The sequence below is a fragment of the Erythrolamprus reginae genome, chromosome Z, assembly GCF_031021105.1.
Source record: "Erythrolamprus reginae isolate rEryReg1 chromosome Z, rEryReg1.hap1, whole genome shotgun sequence".
Lineage (NCBI taxonomy): Eukaryota > Metazoa > Chordata > Lepidosauria > Squamata > Dipsadidae > Erythrolamprus > Erythrolamprus reginae.
This window is the reverse complement of record NC_091963.1, coordinates 911,222-929,466: the sequence shown is the minus strand read 5'-3', so window position 1 is coordinate 929,466 and position 18,245 is coordinate 911,222. Positions and strand designations below refer to the sequence as shown.

General features: G+C 50.7%; 1 protein-coding gene across 3 annotated transcripts in view; it reads right to left on the bottom strand.

Annotated features, from left to right (window-relative positions):
* DHX30 (DExH-box helicase 30) overlaps positions 1 to 18,245 on the bottom strand; it is a 49,373-nt gene that overhangs the window by 21,789 nt on the left and 9,339 nt on the right. For 2 of the 3 annotated variants that reach the window (XM_070767174.1, XM_070767175.1), the window contains 8 exons: positions 13,501 to 13,631; positions 12,164 to 12,274; positions 11,028 to 11,383; positions 7,906 to 8,029; positions 7,644 to 7,793; positions 3,312 to 3,464; positions 1,724 to 2,545; positions 42 to 120 (listed from right to left, as the gene is read on the bottom strand). In XM_070767174.1, coding sequence (XP_070623275.1) covers positions 42 to 120; positions 1,724 to 2,545; positions 3,312 to 3,464; positions 7,644 to 7,793; positions 7,906 to 8,029; positions 11,028 to 11,383; positions 12,164 to 12,274; positions 13,501 to 13,631 — 1,926 coding nt within the window. Of the gene's footprint in view, positions 1 to 41; positions 121 to 1,723; positions 2,546 to 3,311; positions 3,465 to 7,643; positions 7,794 to 7,905; positions 8,030 to 11,027; positions 11,384 to 12,163; positions 12,275 to 13,500; positions 13,632 to 15,106; positions 15,397 to 18,245 lie in introns of those variants that run through there. The other variant, XM_070767176.1, reaches the window with a different exon arrangement.

The following is an 18,245-nucleotide window of genomic DNA, read 5'->3' as shown; positions in this document are numbered from 1 at the left end:
CAGTTGAGCGACGAAGGGGGGGAACGGAGGGGGCGACCCACCTGGTTCACCGTGGGCATCGATCTGAAGGACGAGATCCGCAATCAGCTCAACATCCACGACACACTCGTCATCCGATTGCTGGAGGGGAGGGTGAAAAAGAGAGGAAACGGGCAGTCCTCGACTTACAACCAAAATTGAGTGCAGTATTCTCATTGCTAAGCGAGACACTGATTCCTATAGCTACTTATCTATATATAAATACATAGGCCGAAATGGTGCCATCCTAGTCTCCCTTAATTTTAAAATTTCAGCAAAAAACATGTGATATATATATATATCTATATATATACATCCACCTATATATTTATCTGCCTTTATGTCAGGCCGAAGCCAACGTTTTGAGCTGGAGACCTTGGGCTGCCACAGGTGGAACAGTGCTGTGGGAATTGGGGAGGGGCGGCTGTTGCATGAGGGGGAAAGATACTAGCCACAGCAAATTCCTTCCAGGAGATTCAAGGTCATCCTTTGTTCAGCACCAGCCGGAAGTACAGGGGAGGATCGTGGACGCTGAGAGGAACCGGAGTGGTCCACGTGATGAACTTGTGGGTGTGGGAAGGAGGGATGAACCTTAACCTGGGTGGAGAACTTAGGAAAAGTTAGTATCGGGTTGACTACCATTTGTACCCAATGTGGCTCTGTTAATAAGTTGGAAGGAAGCCAAGGTTTGCACTCTTGATTTATCTCTCAGGTATTATTTGGAACTCTGACACTTTATTCGTATCTCTCTATCCCTATCCATTCATTACCCACCCCTCCCTCCGTATCTATTTTTTTCTTTATCTCTATTTTTCCATTATCTAACCTATCCACCCACCTTTACTTCTATCTCTCTAGCCCTACTTACCCATCCCTCCATCCATATTTATTCCATCTCTCTTTATTTATATCGCTCCGTCCCTAATTTTACATCATCAATCCATATCTATTTCTCTCACCTTATTTCTCTCTATACCTATTCATGCATTATCTATTTACCCATCCATCACGTGTTATTTCTCTCTCTGTCCCTAATTTCCCATTATCTATCAATCCATATCTATTTCTCTCACCTTATTTCTCTGTCCCTATTTATGCATTATCTATCTACCCATCCATCACCCATTATTTCTATCCCTATCTACTATCCATTTCTATTTATGTCCGTCTTTATTTCTATCTATCCATTATCTACCTACCTCTGCATCCATCCATCCATCCATCTCTCCTGTCTACCTGTATCTCTTTATCTTGGGAACACTCAGAGAACACACCCTAGATGTGAATGAATGAAATATTCTCACTGGACACTTTGTTCTGTACAAGGTGGAATGTGCTGACCACATGTGAAATTGATGGTCAATCAGTGTTGCTTCCTAAGTGGGCAGTTTGACTTTACAGGAGTTGGATTGAGTTGGGAGTTATATTGGGTTAAGTGCCCCCTTTATTTTTTTGAGCAGTGTATTATTTACCTCTCCATCCATTCCTATTTATTTCTCTCCGTCTGTCTTTACTTCTACCTTTCAATCTCATTATTATTTATGGGTAGATAGATAATTCCTATTTATCTATCTCCCTCTGCCTCTCCCTTTCCATCTCTTTACCCCTCCAACGTATCCATCCTCTCCACCCCGCACCATGGGGGTCCCAGCCTCTCGACGGCCTCTTTTCACCCGCCTCCCCCTTGCATTGCTCCAGAGCCCACCTTGATCTCGTAGTGGCGATGCCGGCCGACCATGGACATAATGTCCTCCAGGTAGTATTCTTTGACTGGGTACATGAAACCCGGCACTTTGACCACAGGACAGTCCCCAAAATACTGTGAGAAGCGCTGGTTGTCCCCCGTGGCGCTCATAAGCACCAGGCGCAGCTGAGGGTTCTGCTTCTGAATTCCCTTCAGCAGGATGAGCAGGAAGTCGGTGTTCACGTCCCGCTCGTGCACTTCGTCTACGATCACGTGGCTGACCCCTTCCAGGCGGGGGTTACCCTGCAGTTTCCGCAGCAGGATGCCCACGGTGCAGAACAGCAGGGCGCCCCCGCGGGACGGCGGCTTGCTCTCCAGCCGCACCTGGTACCCCACGTTCCGCCGCAGGCTGGGGCCCAGCTCTTGGGCCACGCGCTGGGCCACAGAAATGGCGCTGATCCGGCGAGGCTGGGTGATCACCACGTTGCACTGGGCCCCGCGGCCTTCCAGGGTGTAGTGTTCCAACAGCAGCTGTGGGATGCGGGTGGTTTTCCCGCATCCGGTATCGCCGGCGATGACCACCACCGGGTGCTGCTCCACGGCCGAGAGGATGGCTTCCTTGTGGGAGTCCACGGGGAGCGCGTGGCTGTCCTGCCACAGGCTCCCCCGCCGCTTCCAGAGTGCCAGGAGGTTCTGGCTGAGACGGAGCTCTTCCGATTCGGAGAGTGGGATGTAGGTTTTGCCCGTGATGGCGTCGCTCAGGGCCCCTCCGCTCTCCTTGCTCAGGTTCATCACATCGTCCATCAGGCGGAGCGGCCGAGAGTCCCGGGACTCAATGGGGTACTGACGGAAAAAAGGAAGGGGTGTGTGTGTTTCGTGATCTCTTTTTGCAATACGGCAAGGCGCCCAACTCATATTTATGACGGTGAGCCCCCTTCTCCCATTGGGAGAAGCTGGTTTCACTTAACGGCCATATGACTAAGTTCACAACCACAGCAGTTTCCTTAATAGAAACATAGAAGACTGACGGCAGAAAAAGACCTCCTAGTCCATCTAGTCTGCCCTTATACTATTTCCTGTATTTTATCTTACAATGGATATATGTTTATCCCAGGCATGGAAGTTTGTTCCAAGCATCTACTACTCTTTCAGTGAAATAATATTTTCTCATGTTAGAAACCTAGAAAACTGACGGCAGAAAAAGACCTCATGGTCCATCTCGTCTTCCCTTATACCATTTCCTGTATTTTATCTTAGGATGGATCTATGTTTATCCCAGGCATGTTTCAATTCAGTTACTGTGGATTGACCAACCACGTCTGCTGGAAGTTTGTTCCAAGGATCTACTACTCTTTCAGTAAAATAATATTTTCTCATGTTGATTCTGATCTTTCCCCCAACTAACTTCAGATTGTGTCCCCTTGTTCTTGTGTTCACTTTCCTATTAAAAACACTTCCCTCCTGGACCTTATTTAACCCTTTGACATATTTAAATGTTTCGATCACTGGAAAGGGGTGGCAAACTGTCCTAAAACAGGATGGAGGTCATTTCGCAAGCCAAAGACCACCTATGTCCCCTGCTTCCCATCGCCTCTCAGCCCCGGCTTACGTGGTTCAAGTAGTTCTCGATCTTGCGCAACGTGGCTTCGGGGACTTTGATGTGGAAGGGCTTCCTCTGGTTCTCGCCCAGCTCCCGTAGGGACGTCATGTTGTACATGGCATGACTCAGAGGGTTGTTGTTCTTGTCGACTAAACCGAGACTCTGGAAGGGAAGGAAGGAGCGACACACGTCAGGAAGCTGGAGGGATTGGAGACAGGACTCCCCAGGTATCAAGAGGGAAGTGTATGGTAATTCTGTAAAATGTACGCCTTATCCTGTCATTTCTGTAATATTTTGTAAAATTTCAGCAATATTCTGTAATTCTGCGATATTCTATAATATTTGGTAATTCATTTATGTTCATTAACATTCTGTGATTCTGTAATATTCTATAATTTGATGATATTCTGTAATTCTGCAATATTCAGCAATTCTGTAACATTTCACAATGTATAATTCTGTAATATTCAGTAATTCATTAATGTTCATTAACATTCTATAATATTCTATTAATTTGATAATTGTAATTCTGCAATATTCAGCAATTCGGTAACATTTCATAATGTATAATTCTGTAATATTATTTATTAGATTTTTACTCAGTAACACGTTAATATTCTGTAATATTCGGAAATTTGGCAATCTGTAATTCTGCAATCTGTAATATTCTGTAATAGTCTATAATTCTGCAATACTATGCATAGAAAATATCTGTAATTGTCACATTTGGTTATTTGGTAATATTCTGCAATTCTGGAATATTCTGAAGTTTTGTAATGTTCTCCAATTTTGTAAAATTCTGTACTTCGATAACGTTCTGTAGCTGTGAAATATCCTGTAATTGTGGAATATTAGGTAATATTCTATAATAGTTGGTAATTCTTTAATATGGTTGATTAACATTTATTAATATTCTATAATTCTGCAACGTTCTGCAATTCTGTAATATTCTATACTGTAGTATTTTATAATTCTGCAAAATTATGTACCTGCAACGTTCTATAATATTCTGTAATTGTCAAATTTGGTAATTTGGTAAAATTCTGGAATATCCTATAATGTTCTGTAATTCTGTAATATTGTGTAATTCTGCTATATTAGGTAGTACTCTATAATATTTAGTACAGTGATCCCCCGGTTATTGCGTCCCCGACCATTGCGAACAGGGTAATTTGCGATTTTTCAACCCGGAAGTCAAAACACCATCTGCACATGCGTGCCCTTTTTTCTATGGGCACGCATGCGTAGATGGCGCCCGGCAGATCAGCTGCTGGGCGGCTTCCCTGGGTCTTCCCCCTCTTGCTGGCGGGAGGGCGAGCAGCGGGCATCAGCAAGGAGTTTCCCCACCGCCCACGCAAACTCCTCGCTGCCGCCCGCCCTTCGCCCACCCACGCCGTTCATTCTCGCCGCTTTTGAGCTGAGTCCTGAAGCGAATTCGCTTCAGGACTCAGCTGGAAAGCGGCGAGAGCGAGCGCCAGCGAACGGCTTGTCCGCCGCCTGCCTGCCCGCTAGCGAGGAGCCGAAGATTGGGGGCGGCGCGGCTGTTTTAATACATCGCCGCCGGCATGGGGGGCTTGCCAGCACCCCCCGGACCCCCAACCCGGGTTTGGGGGGCTGCTAGGAAGCCCCTCATGCCGGCGGCGACGTTTTAAAACAGCCGCTCCGCCCCCAATCTTCGGCTCCTCGCTAGCGCTGCGGAAGTTAAAAACACCATCTGCACATGCGCAGATGGTGTTTTTACTTCCGCAGCGCTACTTCGCTAAAACCCGCTCGTTGCGGGGGGTCCTGGAACGGAACCCTCGCAACGAGCGGGGGATCACTGTAATTCTTTAATATCTGATAATTCATTAATATTCATTAATGGAGCCTCGGTGGCGCAATGGTTAGAATGCACTACTGCAAGCTACCTCTGCTGATCACCAGTTGCCAGCAGTTCAAATATTACCAGGCTCAAGGTTGACTCAGCCTTCCATCCATTTGGTAAAATGAGGACTCAGATTGTTGGGGGCAAGAGGCTGACTCTCTGTAAACTGCTTAGAGAGGGCTGTAAAAGCATTGGGAATATAAGGTATAAGGTATACAGTGTTCCCTCAATTTTCGCGGGGGATGCGTTCTGAGACCGCCCGCAAAAGTCGAATTTCCGCGAAGTAGAGATGCGGAAATACCGTGTTTCCCCGATAGTAAGACCCCCCCGATTGTAAGACATATGGGTGGTTTCAGGGGGGTCGGCTTATATAAGCCATACCCCGAAAGTAAGACATATGTCTTACTTTCGGGGAAACACGGTATAAACGGTATTGCGGGGGGGGGGGGGCCGATGACATTGCTTCCAAGCTCCCCGTGCGCCCCTCGCCTTCGCTCGCCGCGGCCTCTTCCACCGCCTCTTCCCCTGCCGAAGCGAGGCCGCTTGCAGCTTCGCTCGCCTTCCAAGCTCCCCGCGCGCCTTCGCATTCTCCCCGCGCGCCTTCGCTCGCCTTCGCTCGCCACCGCCTCTTCCCCTGCCGAAGCTCAGCTGCAAGCGGCCAGCGAGGCCGATCGGATCCGAGGCGAGCGGCCGGAGCTGCGCCCTCCTTCGCCCGCCTCCTTTCCGCTCGCCTCGGAGCCGCTTGCAGCTGAGCCTCGGCAGGGGAAGAGGCGGTGGCGCCGCGGCGAGCGAAGGCGAGGGGCGCGCAGGGAGCTGCCGGAAAGGAGGGCGCAGCTCCCTGCGCGCCCCTCGCCTTCGCTCGCCGCGGCGCCACCCGCCTCTTCCCCTGCCGAGGCTCAGCTGCAAGCGGCCAGCGAGGCCGCTCGGCTCCGAGGCGAGCGGAAAGGAGGCGGGCGAAGGAGGGCGCAGCTCCGGCCGCTCGCCTCGGATCCGATCGGCCTCGCTGGCCGCTTGCAGCTGAGCTTCGGCAGGGGAAGAGGCGGTGGCGAGCGAAGGCAAGCGAAGGCGCGCGGGGAGCTTGGAAGCAATGCGCGCGGGGAGCTTGGAAGGCGAAGGCGCGCGGGGAGAATGTGAAGGCGCGCGGGGAGCTTGGAAGCAATGCGCGCGGGGAGCTTGGAAGGCGAAGGCGCGCGGGGAGAATGCGAAGGCGCGCGGGGAGCTTGGAAGCAATGCGCGCGGGGAGCTTGGAAGGCGAAGGCGCGCGGGGAGCTTGGAAGCAATGCGCGCGGGGAGCTTGGAAGGCGAAGGCGCGCGGGGAGCTTGGAAGCAATGCGCGCGGGGAGCTTGGAAGGCGAAGGCGCGCGGGGGAGAATGCGAAGGCGCGCGGGGAGCTTGGAAGCAATGCGCGCGGGGGAGCTTGGAAGGCGAAGGCGCGCGGGGAGATGTAAGACATACCCCCAAAGTAAGACACAGTGGGGCTTTTGGGGGTAAAAAGATAGTAAGACACTGCCTTACTATCGGGGAAACACGGTAAATACACCATTTTTGGCTATGGACAGTATCCCAAGCCATCCCTTCACACTTTAAACCCCTAAATTACCATTTCCCATTCCCTTAACAACCATTTACTCCCCATTATTACTGGTACTCACCATTGAATAAGACACTTAGTGATCCTGATATTTATAAACATAATTATTTATTAACAATAATTATTTTTTTTGTTATTTATTTGCAAAAAATATTAGTTTGGTGATGACGTATGACGTCATTGGGTGGGAAAAACCGTGGTATAGAAAAAAACGCAAAGTATTTTTTAATTAATATTTTTTGAAAAACCGTGGTGTAGGCTATTCGCAAAAATCGAGGGAACACTGTATAATCTCAATGCTATTGCTAATATTCTATTTCTCTAATTTCTATAATTTGGTAATATTCTTTAATTCTGCAACATTCTGCAATTCTATAATATTCTATAACATTCTATAATTTTGCAGTGCTATGTAAGGGCAACACTGTATAGCAGTGATGGTGAACCTATGCCACGGGTACCATATCGTGCATGTGTGCGCTGGCCAGCTGATTTTTGGCTTGTGCGGAGGCCCTGGGAGGGCGTTTTTGGCTTCCAGAGAGCCTCCGGGGGATGGGAGAGGGCGTCTTTACCCTCCCCTGGCTCCAGGGAAGCCTTTGGAGTTTGGGGAGGCTGAAAAATGGGCCTACTGGGCCCACCAGAAATTGAGGAAGGGGCCATTCCGAGCCTCCAGGGGGAGAGGGAGGCCATTTTCATCCCCCACAGCCATTGAATTATGGGCACTCGCACCTGCGCGACAGCACACACGGCCGCTCTTTCGGCACCCGAGGGAAAAAATGTTTGCTGCCACTGCTCTATACTATTGTGCAATTTGGGAACATTTGGTAAATTCAGTAATATTCATATTGTGCAAAATTTTCCTCCCTCCGGCTGGTGGGTGGCTCACCTTGAGCTTCTGACATGCCAGGGCAGCGGCTTTATTCTCCGCTTCCACTTTGCGTCGTCCCTTGGCGGCAAAGGTCATCGGGCAGGGCCAGCGTAAGGCCAGTTTGCAGATCTTAGTTTTGGTGCCCGCGGTGCGGAACTGCATGTACTCCTGTGAAGACGGCAATTCGGGTTTGTATCCTCCAGTTTGGGTGAAATACCCACGCATGCGCACAAACACACACATACACACACAAATACGCCCCCTTCCGGTGCCAGCTCACCTTGACGGTGGAAGACGAGGTGGCGATCTGGATGACCTGGGCGAGGAGGTTTTTCGGCAGGGGAAACTGAGTCAGGGCGCGCAGGGCAGTGTTGTCGTCGGTCATTTCCACCGAAAACGGGTCCCTGAGTGGGCAAAGAAAATACCGCGTCTCTGTGTATGTGTGTTTGCTTTGCGCCCGACGCACCTGCCTTGTTACTGAGAGTGTGCAGGGAGCCCTCGACATACGGCCATTCCTTTAGCGACATCTGGGACTGGGGAAAAGGGATCTTTGCTCTGAACCGTGGAGATTTCAATGCACAGTGGTGGTGGTTAATATGAGGACTAGCTTCATTTCAACTATAAAACCGCCTTCTGCCCCATGAGCCCCAGCAACCGGCTAGGTCCCACAGAGTCGGCCTTCTCCAGGTCCCATCAACTAGATAATGTCATTTGGTGGGGCTTAGGGGAAGAGCCTTCTCTGTGGGGGCCCCTGGCCCTCTGGAATCAGCTCCCCCCCAGAGATTTGCACTCCCCCAACCCTCCTCACCTTCTGCAAGAGTCTCAGGGCTCACCTAGGTCGCCAAGCCTGGTGTCATTAGATTCTACGCCCTGGCCATTGAATGCGTAGTGGGCTTGTTTGAATGGACGTGTGTGTCTATTAATAGGTTTTTTTAGTTTTTTAAATGTAATTCTTAATTTAATTTTAATTAATTATATCTCAATGTATACTGTTTTTATATGCTGTAAGCCGCCCTGAGTCTTCAGAGAGGGGAAGCTATAAATTTAAATAATAATAATAATAATAATAATAATAATAATAATAATAATAATAGATGTGAAGCAAATCTGGGTTCCCTGTTGCCTTGGCTCATCGAGAGGTCACATGGCAGGGACTTGAGAATGCCACAACCATCGTAACTGTGATGGTTACCTAGCCAGGTGTGCGGATTTTGATCATGTGACCATGGGATGCTGAGACGGTCTGAGAAATGGTCCAAGTGCCCTTTCCCCACAGTCACTTTAGTAACTTTGAACGGTTACTAAATGAACGGTTGTGGGTCCAGGACTACCTGTATTAAAACCCCCACAGCCTACTCGCTATAACTATAAGAAGTTAGTACAGTTACTCAGAGTTGAGCTCAATTCCATTGAAAAGTGACGTCACCATTATTCACACTTAGAGGCGCCGCGCGCAATTCCGCTCCCTGGCCAGGTGCAGCAGCAGAATGGACTCCGCTGGACTCCGCTAACAAGCAGGGCCACGGGAGCGAGCACGCCTCACCCTTCCTCCTTAGCAGCCCACCTCCATTCACATTGAAAACAACAACAGCAACAACAATAATAATATTATTATTATTATTATTATTATTTATTGGATTTGCATGCCGCCCCTCTCCGTAGACTCGGGGCAGCTAAAAAAAGACATGATCCTGTTTCTTCTCACTGAAAACAAAGTAACAACCGTTTTTCTTTCTTTGGGAAAAGGACTTTTATCACCATTTTTTCACATTGGAAAAAAAGTGACATGGCCATTTTTTCCACACTTTTGACTGCGATACCATTCCCCCCCCCCCCGTGGTCACACGATCGAAATTCCAACGCTGGGCACTGACTCGCATTTATGACGGTCGTGTAGCTTCCCAGTGACATGCTGATCCCCTGTTTTGATTTTCCGACAAGCGAAGTCAATAAGGAAGTCAGAGTTGCTTGATAACCGTTGTAACTGTTGAGTTGGCAATGTAGTGGCTGCAGGTGCTGCAGACTGCCACAAGAGGGAGCTAGAGTTCATAGCTTATTTTCTCTGAATCACCTTCTCTGTTACTCTGGCTACTTACTGTTAATTATGCTCTGCCATGTCTCTGTATTGTAGTCATGTATTACAGCTAAAATATGTTTAAGCTTGATATCTTTGTTTGCTGACCATGTCAAAGATACCTGCTATGTACTTAGTAATACTTTGATTATACATTATTATATATTATTATACATTGTCTAAGGAGAGGGGCGGCATACAAATCCAATAAATTATTGTTATTATTATTGATTGTTATTATTCTGACTTACTTTGTGTATGACATTAAATTACCTGAATATGTTATTTCTCAAAGTAAACTTCAAGTTAGTAAACTGCTCAAAAAAATACAGGGAAAACTCAAACAACCCACCCTAGATCTGAGTGAATCAAATATTCTCATTGAATACGTTGTTCTGTACAAAGTTCAATGTGCACAACAGCAGGTGAAATTGATTGTCAATCAGTCTTGCTTCATAAGTGGACAGTTTGATTTCACAGAAGTTTGTAAGAGTTATATTGTGTTCCCTTTATTTTTTTTGAGCAGCGTATGCGTGTGGCTGAGTAATTACAAGTAATCTCAATCTAAACATTTCTGTGTGTGCGCAACCTTGGCAAACAAGGATTACTCTGCTCACAACCATGCAACTCAACAACCGTGGGGATCCACTGAACGAAGGAGAGTCATAAAAGGCGGCCAAACTCACCCATCTAGTTTACCGACAGGGAGGTTGAGCTCAATTGGGGCTGTAAGTCGAGGACTAAGCCTTATGACGGAAGGCTAAGTTCTGAAGGCCCACGAAGCGGAGCCCAACGCCTTTCTCCCGTGCGGCCCCCACACAAACCCCACAACCTCTTCCTTCTTTTAAGCCCCTTTTATGTTCTTCTTCCTTCAACCCACAAACGAAGGACCGTCAGTCCTTGCTGAGCGAACCCACATTTGAGTGAGGTGGGGGACGATGGGCTATCCTCCAGTCCCTTCCAAATGAAGTCCATCATGCAGGGCTTAAGGGCCTGCTCACGCTGCATCACAATCGTCCCAGCGGAATTTGCCTGGCGTTCTAGAACGCTCCCTGGGGGGAGGAGTTTAGGCCGCCTCGCAGGGAGGTTGTCGGCTTCTAGGGAGCGAAGGAGCAGCGCGGTTTAAGCGGGTTCGCCTTCTTCAGCTCCCAGGACCCCCCACCCAGCATGCTCCGAGGAGGGAGAATTTTCGCTCCTGGAATTGTCTCCCTGATGGCCGTTTCCAGGTAAACCTACAAGATCATCACGTTCAGAAGTGGCTCCCCACGAGGATGACCAAAAGACATAAAGCCCAGCCAGGAGATGGACGGAGGGTGCCGGTGTCGTACCTGAGCTCTCTGGGGGGCGTCTGAGCACCTGGCCGCACCATGGAGAGACCGTTGTGCAGGTCAATGGGGTCTTCTTCCAGCTCCCCCTCCTCCAACTCCCCCTCCTCCAGCTCCCCCTCCTCCAGCTCTTCGTTTCGGAGGGGCTTGGGGAGTGGGCTGTGCTCCAGGGGCTGGACGGGGTCTTCGGGCTCCATCCTCCGCCAGCAGGTCGAGAGGTCGGCCAGGGAAGGGCCAGATTTGGAGCGCCACTGGCTTTCGGCAAACCATTTCTTCTCGACGCAGCCCAGCTGCTCAGCCAGAATCCGGTACTTGGCGGCATCGAAGAGCTCGTTCCGGGGTCCCAGCAGGCCCCAACCCTGGGGAGGGAGAGAGAAGGAAGAAGGAAGGAGGGAGAGAGAGAGAGGAGAGGAAAGAGAGGGAGGGAGAAGAGGAAGGAAGTGGGATGGAAGAAAGAAAGGGAGAGAGGGAGGGGAGGAAGGAAAGAGGAAAGGAGGGAGGAAGGAAAGAAGGAAAAAGGAAGAAAAGGAGGGCGGAAGGGGAGGAAAGAAGGGTGGGAGGGAGGAAGGAAAAAAGAAATAAAGAAGGGAGGGAGGGAGGAAGTAAAGAAGAAAGAAGTGAGTGAATGAGCGAGAGAGTAAGCCAGGAAGGAAGGAAGGGAGGGAGGGAGGGAGGGAGGGAGGGAGGAAGGAAGGAAGGAAGGAAGGAAGGGAGGGAGGGAGGGAGGGAGGAAGGAATTAGCTTGGGTGGCACAACAGAGAGCCAGCCAGGTAGACACAAGCCCTTCAGGGTCCTTTTCAGGCTCTCTTGAGCTGGGTGGTTCTCTCGCAGACATTTCATCACTCAACTAGGTGGCATCATCAGTGATAGAAGGGGAGGAGGAGTTTGCAGGGAGGGGGAGGAAGATGAGGAGGAGGAAGAGGACAACGATGATGCTCTCTGTTTAGTGATGAGCCTGATGATGTTCCCTAGCTGTGTCATGAGACGTCTGCCAGGAAATGAAACCACACAACGGTGGCCACAGGGAACCCTTTCCCGTTGTTAAACGCCCCTGTGTCCTTCTGGGTTCCACTGAAAGGGAAAACCTTGACCCATCCCAGGACGGGCGTGTGTGTGAAACCTGACACGGAAATTCCCACCTTGAACAGCTGGCAAGCAGCAGCCGCTGCTTGTCTCTCGGCATCTATCTTCTTGGTCCCGTAGCCTTCGACTTCCACATTTTTGGGCCACTTGATCAGCAGCGTGACTTTCTGGAGGGGGGAGAGGGAGAGCCAGGGCTGAACCGATAATCCTCCACTTACGACCGTGACGGAGCCTCCCGGTTGGAGTCGTTAAGTGGGTGAATGAAAACAGTCAAGCAAACTATTATACATTGTTGAGTTGTGACCCTAACAGCCTCAAACTCAATTCTGACAAAATGGAGTGGCTGTGGGCTCTGCCTCCCAAGGACAATTCCATCTGTTTGTCCATCCCTTGGGGGGAGGAGGAATTACTGACCCCCTCAGAGAGGGTCCGCAACTTGGGCGTCCTCCTCAATCCACAGCTCACATTAGAGAATCACCTTTCAGCTGTGGAGAGGGGGGCGTTTGCCCAGGTTCGCCTGGTGCATCAGTTGCGACCCTATCTGGACCGGGAGTCACTGCTCACACTCATGCCCTCATCACCTCGAGGCTCGACTACTGTAACGCTCTCTACATGGGGCTACCTTTGAAGAGTGTTCAGAAACTTCAGATCGTGCAGAATGCAGCTGCGAGAGCAATCGTGGGCTTTCCCAAATATGCCCATGTCACACCAACACTCCGCAGTCTGCATTGGTTGCTGATCAGTTTCCGGTCACAATTCAAAGTGTTGGTTATGACCTATAAAGCATCGGACCAAAATATCTCCGGGACCGTCTTCTGCTGCATGAATCCCAGCGACCAGTTAGGTCCCACAGAGTTGGCCTTCTCCGGGTCCCGTCAACTAAACAATGTCATTTGGCGGGGCCCACGGGAAGAGCCTTCTCTCTGGCGGCCCCGGCCCCGTGGAACCAACTCACCCCCAGACATTAGAATTGCCCCCACCCTCCTCGCCTTTCCTAAGCTCCTTAAAACCCATCTCTGCCGTCAGGCATGGGGGAATTGAGATACTCTTTCCCCTTAGGCCTCTACAATTTATGCATGGTATGTTTGCTTGTAGGTATGATTGGTTTTAAAATAAGGTTTTCTTAGTTGTTGTAGTATTGGATTTACATGCTGTTTTTATTATTGTCGTTAGCCGCCCCGAGTCTACGGAGAGGGGCGGCATACAAATCCAATAAATAAAGAAAGAAAACCAAACAAAACAGAAAAACAGTAACAGTACAAACAAACAAACAATGTAGAAGAAAATACATTTCCATAGTGTAGTGTAAATGGTAAACATCATAAAAAGTACTAAAGAAAAAAGAAAAGTAAAAAAAAGGGATTTAATTTAATTTTTTCTAAAAGAAAATTACCTTTTTTCGGGGCCCGTTGGAATGGATGTAGATTAATTTGTCACTGGCATGGGAGATGCCAAGGGCTCGTCCGATGACGCTATTGAGAAGGTTTTTCGGCTGTGGGAATTCCTTCAGCAAGTCTCTGGTTTCTGTCATAGAAACAGGACACGAAGGCTGTGAATTCAACTGAGCAACCCAGCAACCGGGAATGCAGCACAACGGGGTCAGGGGTTTTTCTTGGCTCAGCAATTCAATCTTCCAGTGGGACAGAAGTTGAAACCAGCTGCAGAAACTCAGGATGTGCTACGCTAAGCAAGGTTGGTGGGTTTTTTGCTATGTGTGTGTGGATGTTCCTTGTGGATGTTTTGGGACCAAACTAGGGAATATCATCAGAGTTAGAAGGAGTGGGGGGTTTGTGAAGAGGAAAGAAAGGGGGGGAGGAGGCAGAAAGACTGTGGAAGCTTTGATGGTGCAGTGGTTAGAGTGCAGTACTCCAGGCTACTTCTGCTGAGCACCGGCTGCCAGCAGTTTGGCAGATGGAATCTCAGCAGGCTCCAGGTTGACTCAGCCTTCCCTCCTTCTGAAGTGGGTCAAATGAGGATCCAGATTGTTGGGGGCAAGAGGTTGATTCTGTAAACCGCTTAGAGAGGGCTGTGAAAGCACTAGGGAAGCGGTAGATAAGTCTAAATGCTAATGCTATAATCTCCGACCTGGGTGGCTTTCTTCCAGACATTCCATGATCTAGCTAGGTAACATGTTCAGTAGTAGAGGAGTGGGGGTTTGGGGGGTTGGACAAGGGGAGAAGGGAGAAAGGAGGGAGAGGAAGGGAGGACGGTGGGTTGTTCTGTGAGTTTGGTGGCTTTCTTGCAGATGTCTCGTGATCCAGCTAGCAAACATCATCAGTGCTAGAAGGGAGTAAACCTTGTAGCGGAGGAGGAGGAAGAAAATGAGGAAGAAGAAGAAGAAAAGGGGGAGGAGGAGAAGGATTGTGAAGTCCTTGGTGCTCCATGACCTGCAGATGTCTCGTGACCCAACTAGGGGACATCATCAGTGCTAGAAGGCAGTGGAGCTTGTAGAGAGGAGGAGGATTGTGAGGTCCTTGGTGCTCCATGACCTGTGTGGCTTTCTTGCAGACGTCTCATGACCCAACTAGCAAACATCATCAGGGCTGAAAAGGGAGGGGGGGATCTGAAGTTCACAGTCTGGTCAATCTGGGGTCCTGGCGGTACAAGGTTAACAGCCAGTGGCTCAAAGTCACATAGCCGAGGTGGGGGGGGGGGCTTCCCAGCTGGCTGTAGAGCCCTCAACCCCGTCATCCCACCTGGATGGCAGCCGAAAGGGTCCGCTTGGGACCTCCCCACCTCCTACTTACACCTGGGCAGCCCTAGGTCACAACCCCCCCCACTGAATCTGGGAGAAAGGGGCGGGGTTAGACCCTCCCCCCCGACCCAAAAGGCACGAGAGACCCCTCCCCTTATTCCTGGGTGTCTCCCCAATCCTGACCCAGAGGGGGGTGGAGGGGCGCTCAATACCCCGAAAGATGGAGCCTGAGACCCCTTCCCCTCAGGGATGCAGTCCCTCCCCCTCCCCTCCCGCCCCACAGCAGGGACCACTCCCCACTCACCCCTGGGGAGCTTGGGGGGAAAGATCCGGAGGCTGCCGTCTTCCTCGCCCTCTCGGCCCATCTCTCCTTCCCGGATGCCTTCCTCCGCTTCCTCCGGCCCGGCCACGCGGGTGTAGCAGCGGGACCGCCAGGGCCCCATGAAGCCGGGGGCTCCCGTGAAGCCTCCCCCGCGCAGGAGCCCCTGCAAAACCCGGCAAGGGACCGCCATGCGGAGGAGCAAAGAGAACCGGGGGCAGCGAGAGGGGAGGCCAGAGCGTCTGCGACGAAAGAGGCGAACGCGCGCCCCCCGAGTAGCGCCAGGCCGAAAGCGGAACGACAGAGGGGGGAGCGAGAACGAGGCTAGAGCGTCCACGGCGGTGCCGACAAAACTCCGCTAGCCGGAGGGAAGAGAGCGCGGCAAGAGCGTCCGCGGCGGCAATGAAAAGGAGCGCCCCCGAGCGGTGCCAGGCATAGCGCGGAATGGCAGGCGGAAGACAAAACGAGACCAGAACGTCCGCTGAAGGGGGGAAGATGACGAGAAGCGTCCAGTGTCCACAAAGGGGGAAGAGAGCGAGGCCAGAGCGTCGGTAGATGAAAGGAAGCGGATCCGGAGCGCAACGAGAGTGGAGCGCCCCCGCGAGGCGCCCGGCGGAGCGCGGCCAGAGCGTTTGCAAGGAAAGAGGCGACGCGGAGAGCGACCCCGCGCGGCTCTGGAAAGAACAGGATATTTCAACGCCGCCGCAAGCATCTCAATGTAGGCAGCCTTTGAATGCTGGGGGGGAGGAAGAGAACGTGGATGTTGTAGCCTAGATGGGTCATGAGACGTCAGCCAGAAAACCAGCTCAGACAGCACCAACCCATCCATCCACCCATCTATCTTCCTTTCTTCCATCCATCCCTGATGACATTCCCTAGTCTGGTCATGAGACGTCTGCAAGGAAGAACCCCAAGCTCAGGTATCATCAAGGACCGGACAGTCGTGGGTTAATTGGGGAATTCTGGGAATTGAAGTCCACACATCTCCAAGGTTGGGAAACCTTGTTCTAAGGCAGGGCTTCTCCAGTTGTGGGACGTGTGACCCCAGGGAACATGGGGTGGGGATTGCTGCAGGGAGTAGGATGCACGTCCTATCTGATACCGGTACTTCCTTCGTGTTCCCCAACATTGCAATTTTACCAGGTCTGGCCTTGAATGATACGTATTTATGTAATTTTTAAAAACTGTTTTTTTCTTAATCTTTTATAGTGTTTTTAAATGTATTTTATATCCTGTTGTTAGGCACCCAGAGAACCTCGGGATTTGGGCGGCATAGAAATCAATCAATCAATCGTGTCCAGGCCCAAGTTTGTTGTGAACGCTCCTTGCCCACCTCTGGTAATGTCAGATTCTGGTGAGGAGGAGCCAGGCCCCTCTGGACACCCTGGGCCAGTGGGGTTGCCAGCTGATGCAGAGAGCGAGAGGGAGGGAGAAATGGACCTGAGTGAACCCAAGGAACCACCCAGAGGTGGCAGAGATGTCAATGAGGGATTGGTCCGAGCCAGATAACGATGAATAAGGCATTACAGTGGATGAGCCACTCTTAGATGCCCGATTCAGGAGGTTACAAAGCAGACAACAACACTTGAATGGTAAAAGGAAGTGGTTTGAAGCTTTAATTCCAGATTTGTATGCCGCCCCGAGTCTGCGGAGAGGGGCGGCATACAAATCTGATTAAACTCAAACTCAAACTCCAGGGCAGTGATGGTGAACCTATGGCACGGGTGCCACAGGTGGCACGTGAAGCTATATCTGCTGGCATGTGAGCCGTTGTCCTAGCTCAGCTCCAACGTGCACGTGTGTGCCGGCCAGCTGATTTTTGGCTCGTATGGAGCCTCTGGGGGGCATTTATGGCTTCCAGAGAGCCTCCAGAGGGATTGGGGAGGGCGTTTTTACCCTCCCACAGTTCCAAGGAAGCCTTTGGAACCTGGGTGTGTGTGTGTGAAATATGAGCCTATTGGGCCCACCAGAAGTTGGGAAACGGGCAGTTTCCGGCCTCCGGAGTATTCGCCCTCCCCAGGCATTGAATTATGGGTGGGGGCACTCATGTACATGCGATAGGATGCGCACTCACTCTTCCAGCAACTGAGGGAAACAAGGTTCACCAACACTGCTCTAGGGGGTTGCTGACACTCCCAGCAGATATATAACATGGGGCTACCCTTGGAAAGTGTTCGGAGAGTGTACCTGGGTATACCCTTACAACACCTTTGCTCCATGAGCTGCATTTGCTTCCTATTAGTCTCCGGGCACAATTCAAGGTGTTGGTTATTACCTACAAAGCCCTGTATGGCTCAGGGCCAGGCTATTTACAGGACCGCCTCTTGCCACATCCCTCCCAATAAGAGCTCACAGAGTTGGCCTCCTCTGGATCCCGTCAACTAAGCCATGCAGGTTGGTGGGACCACAGGGAAGGGCCTTCTCTGTGGCTGCCCTGGCTCTTTGGAAACAGGTTCCACCCGATGTCTGTGCCGCCCCCACCCTTCTGACCTTTCTTAAGGCCACGAAGACCTGGCTGTGCTGGCAGGCCATAAATTTTACATTCTAGACAGCCGATTTTATGAATGGTGTGCATGTGTATGACGGTGCCTTTTTTTAATCTTTATGGGATTTTTTGTTTTATAATGTTTTAGTCTAGAAATGTTCGACTTCTTTTATCTTTTGTGCCTATTTTATTGTATTTTTATCACTGTTGTAAGCCGCCCTGGGTCCTGTGGGATGGGGCCGCATAGAAGTCAAATAAATAAATATAAGCCGGGCCGTCTGGGTAATTCTGGGTGGAGTTTCAACGTTGCTTTGGTGTAGTGATGGGACACCATTTTCCGGCACTACGGGCCTGGAGCGCGAGGGCACCCCCAACACAGGATTCCGCGCCTGCACAGAAACTGAATCTCGCGTGGGAATTTGCCAAATTTTTGGCATTTTTTTGCTTCCGCACATGCGGGAAATTGGGGGAAATGGCTACTACTGCAGCTGGGAGGCCTCTCAGAGCAGAAGAAGAGCCTTCTCCTTACAGGTGGGAGACCTCCGGCTACTCCTGCTGCTCGTCCTGGCTGACCCTGCCTACTCCCCGCTGTCCCCGGTCTCTTCTCCCCCACCTTTTCCGCCGCTTGCTCGCCCTGTG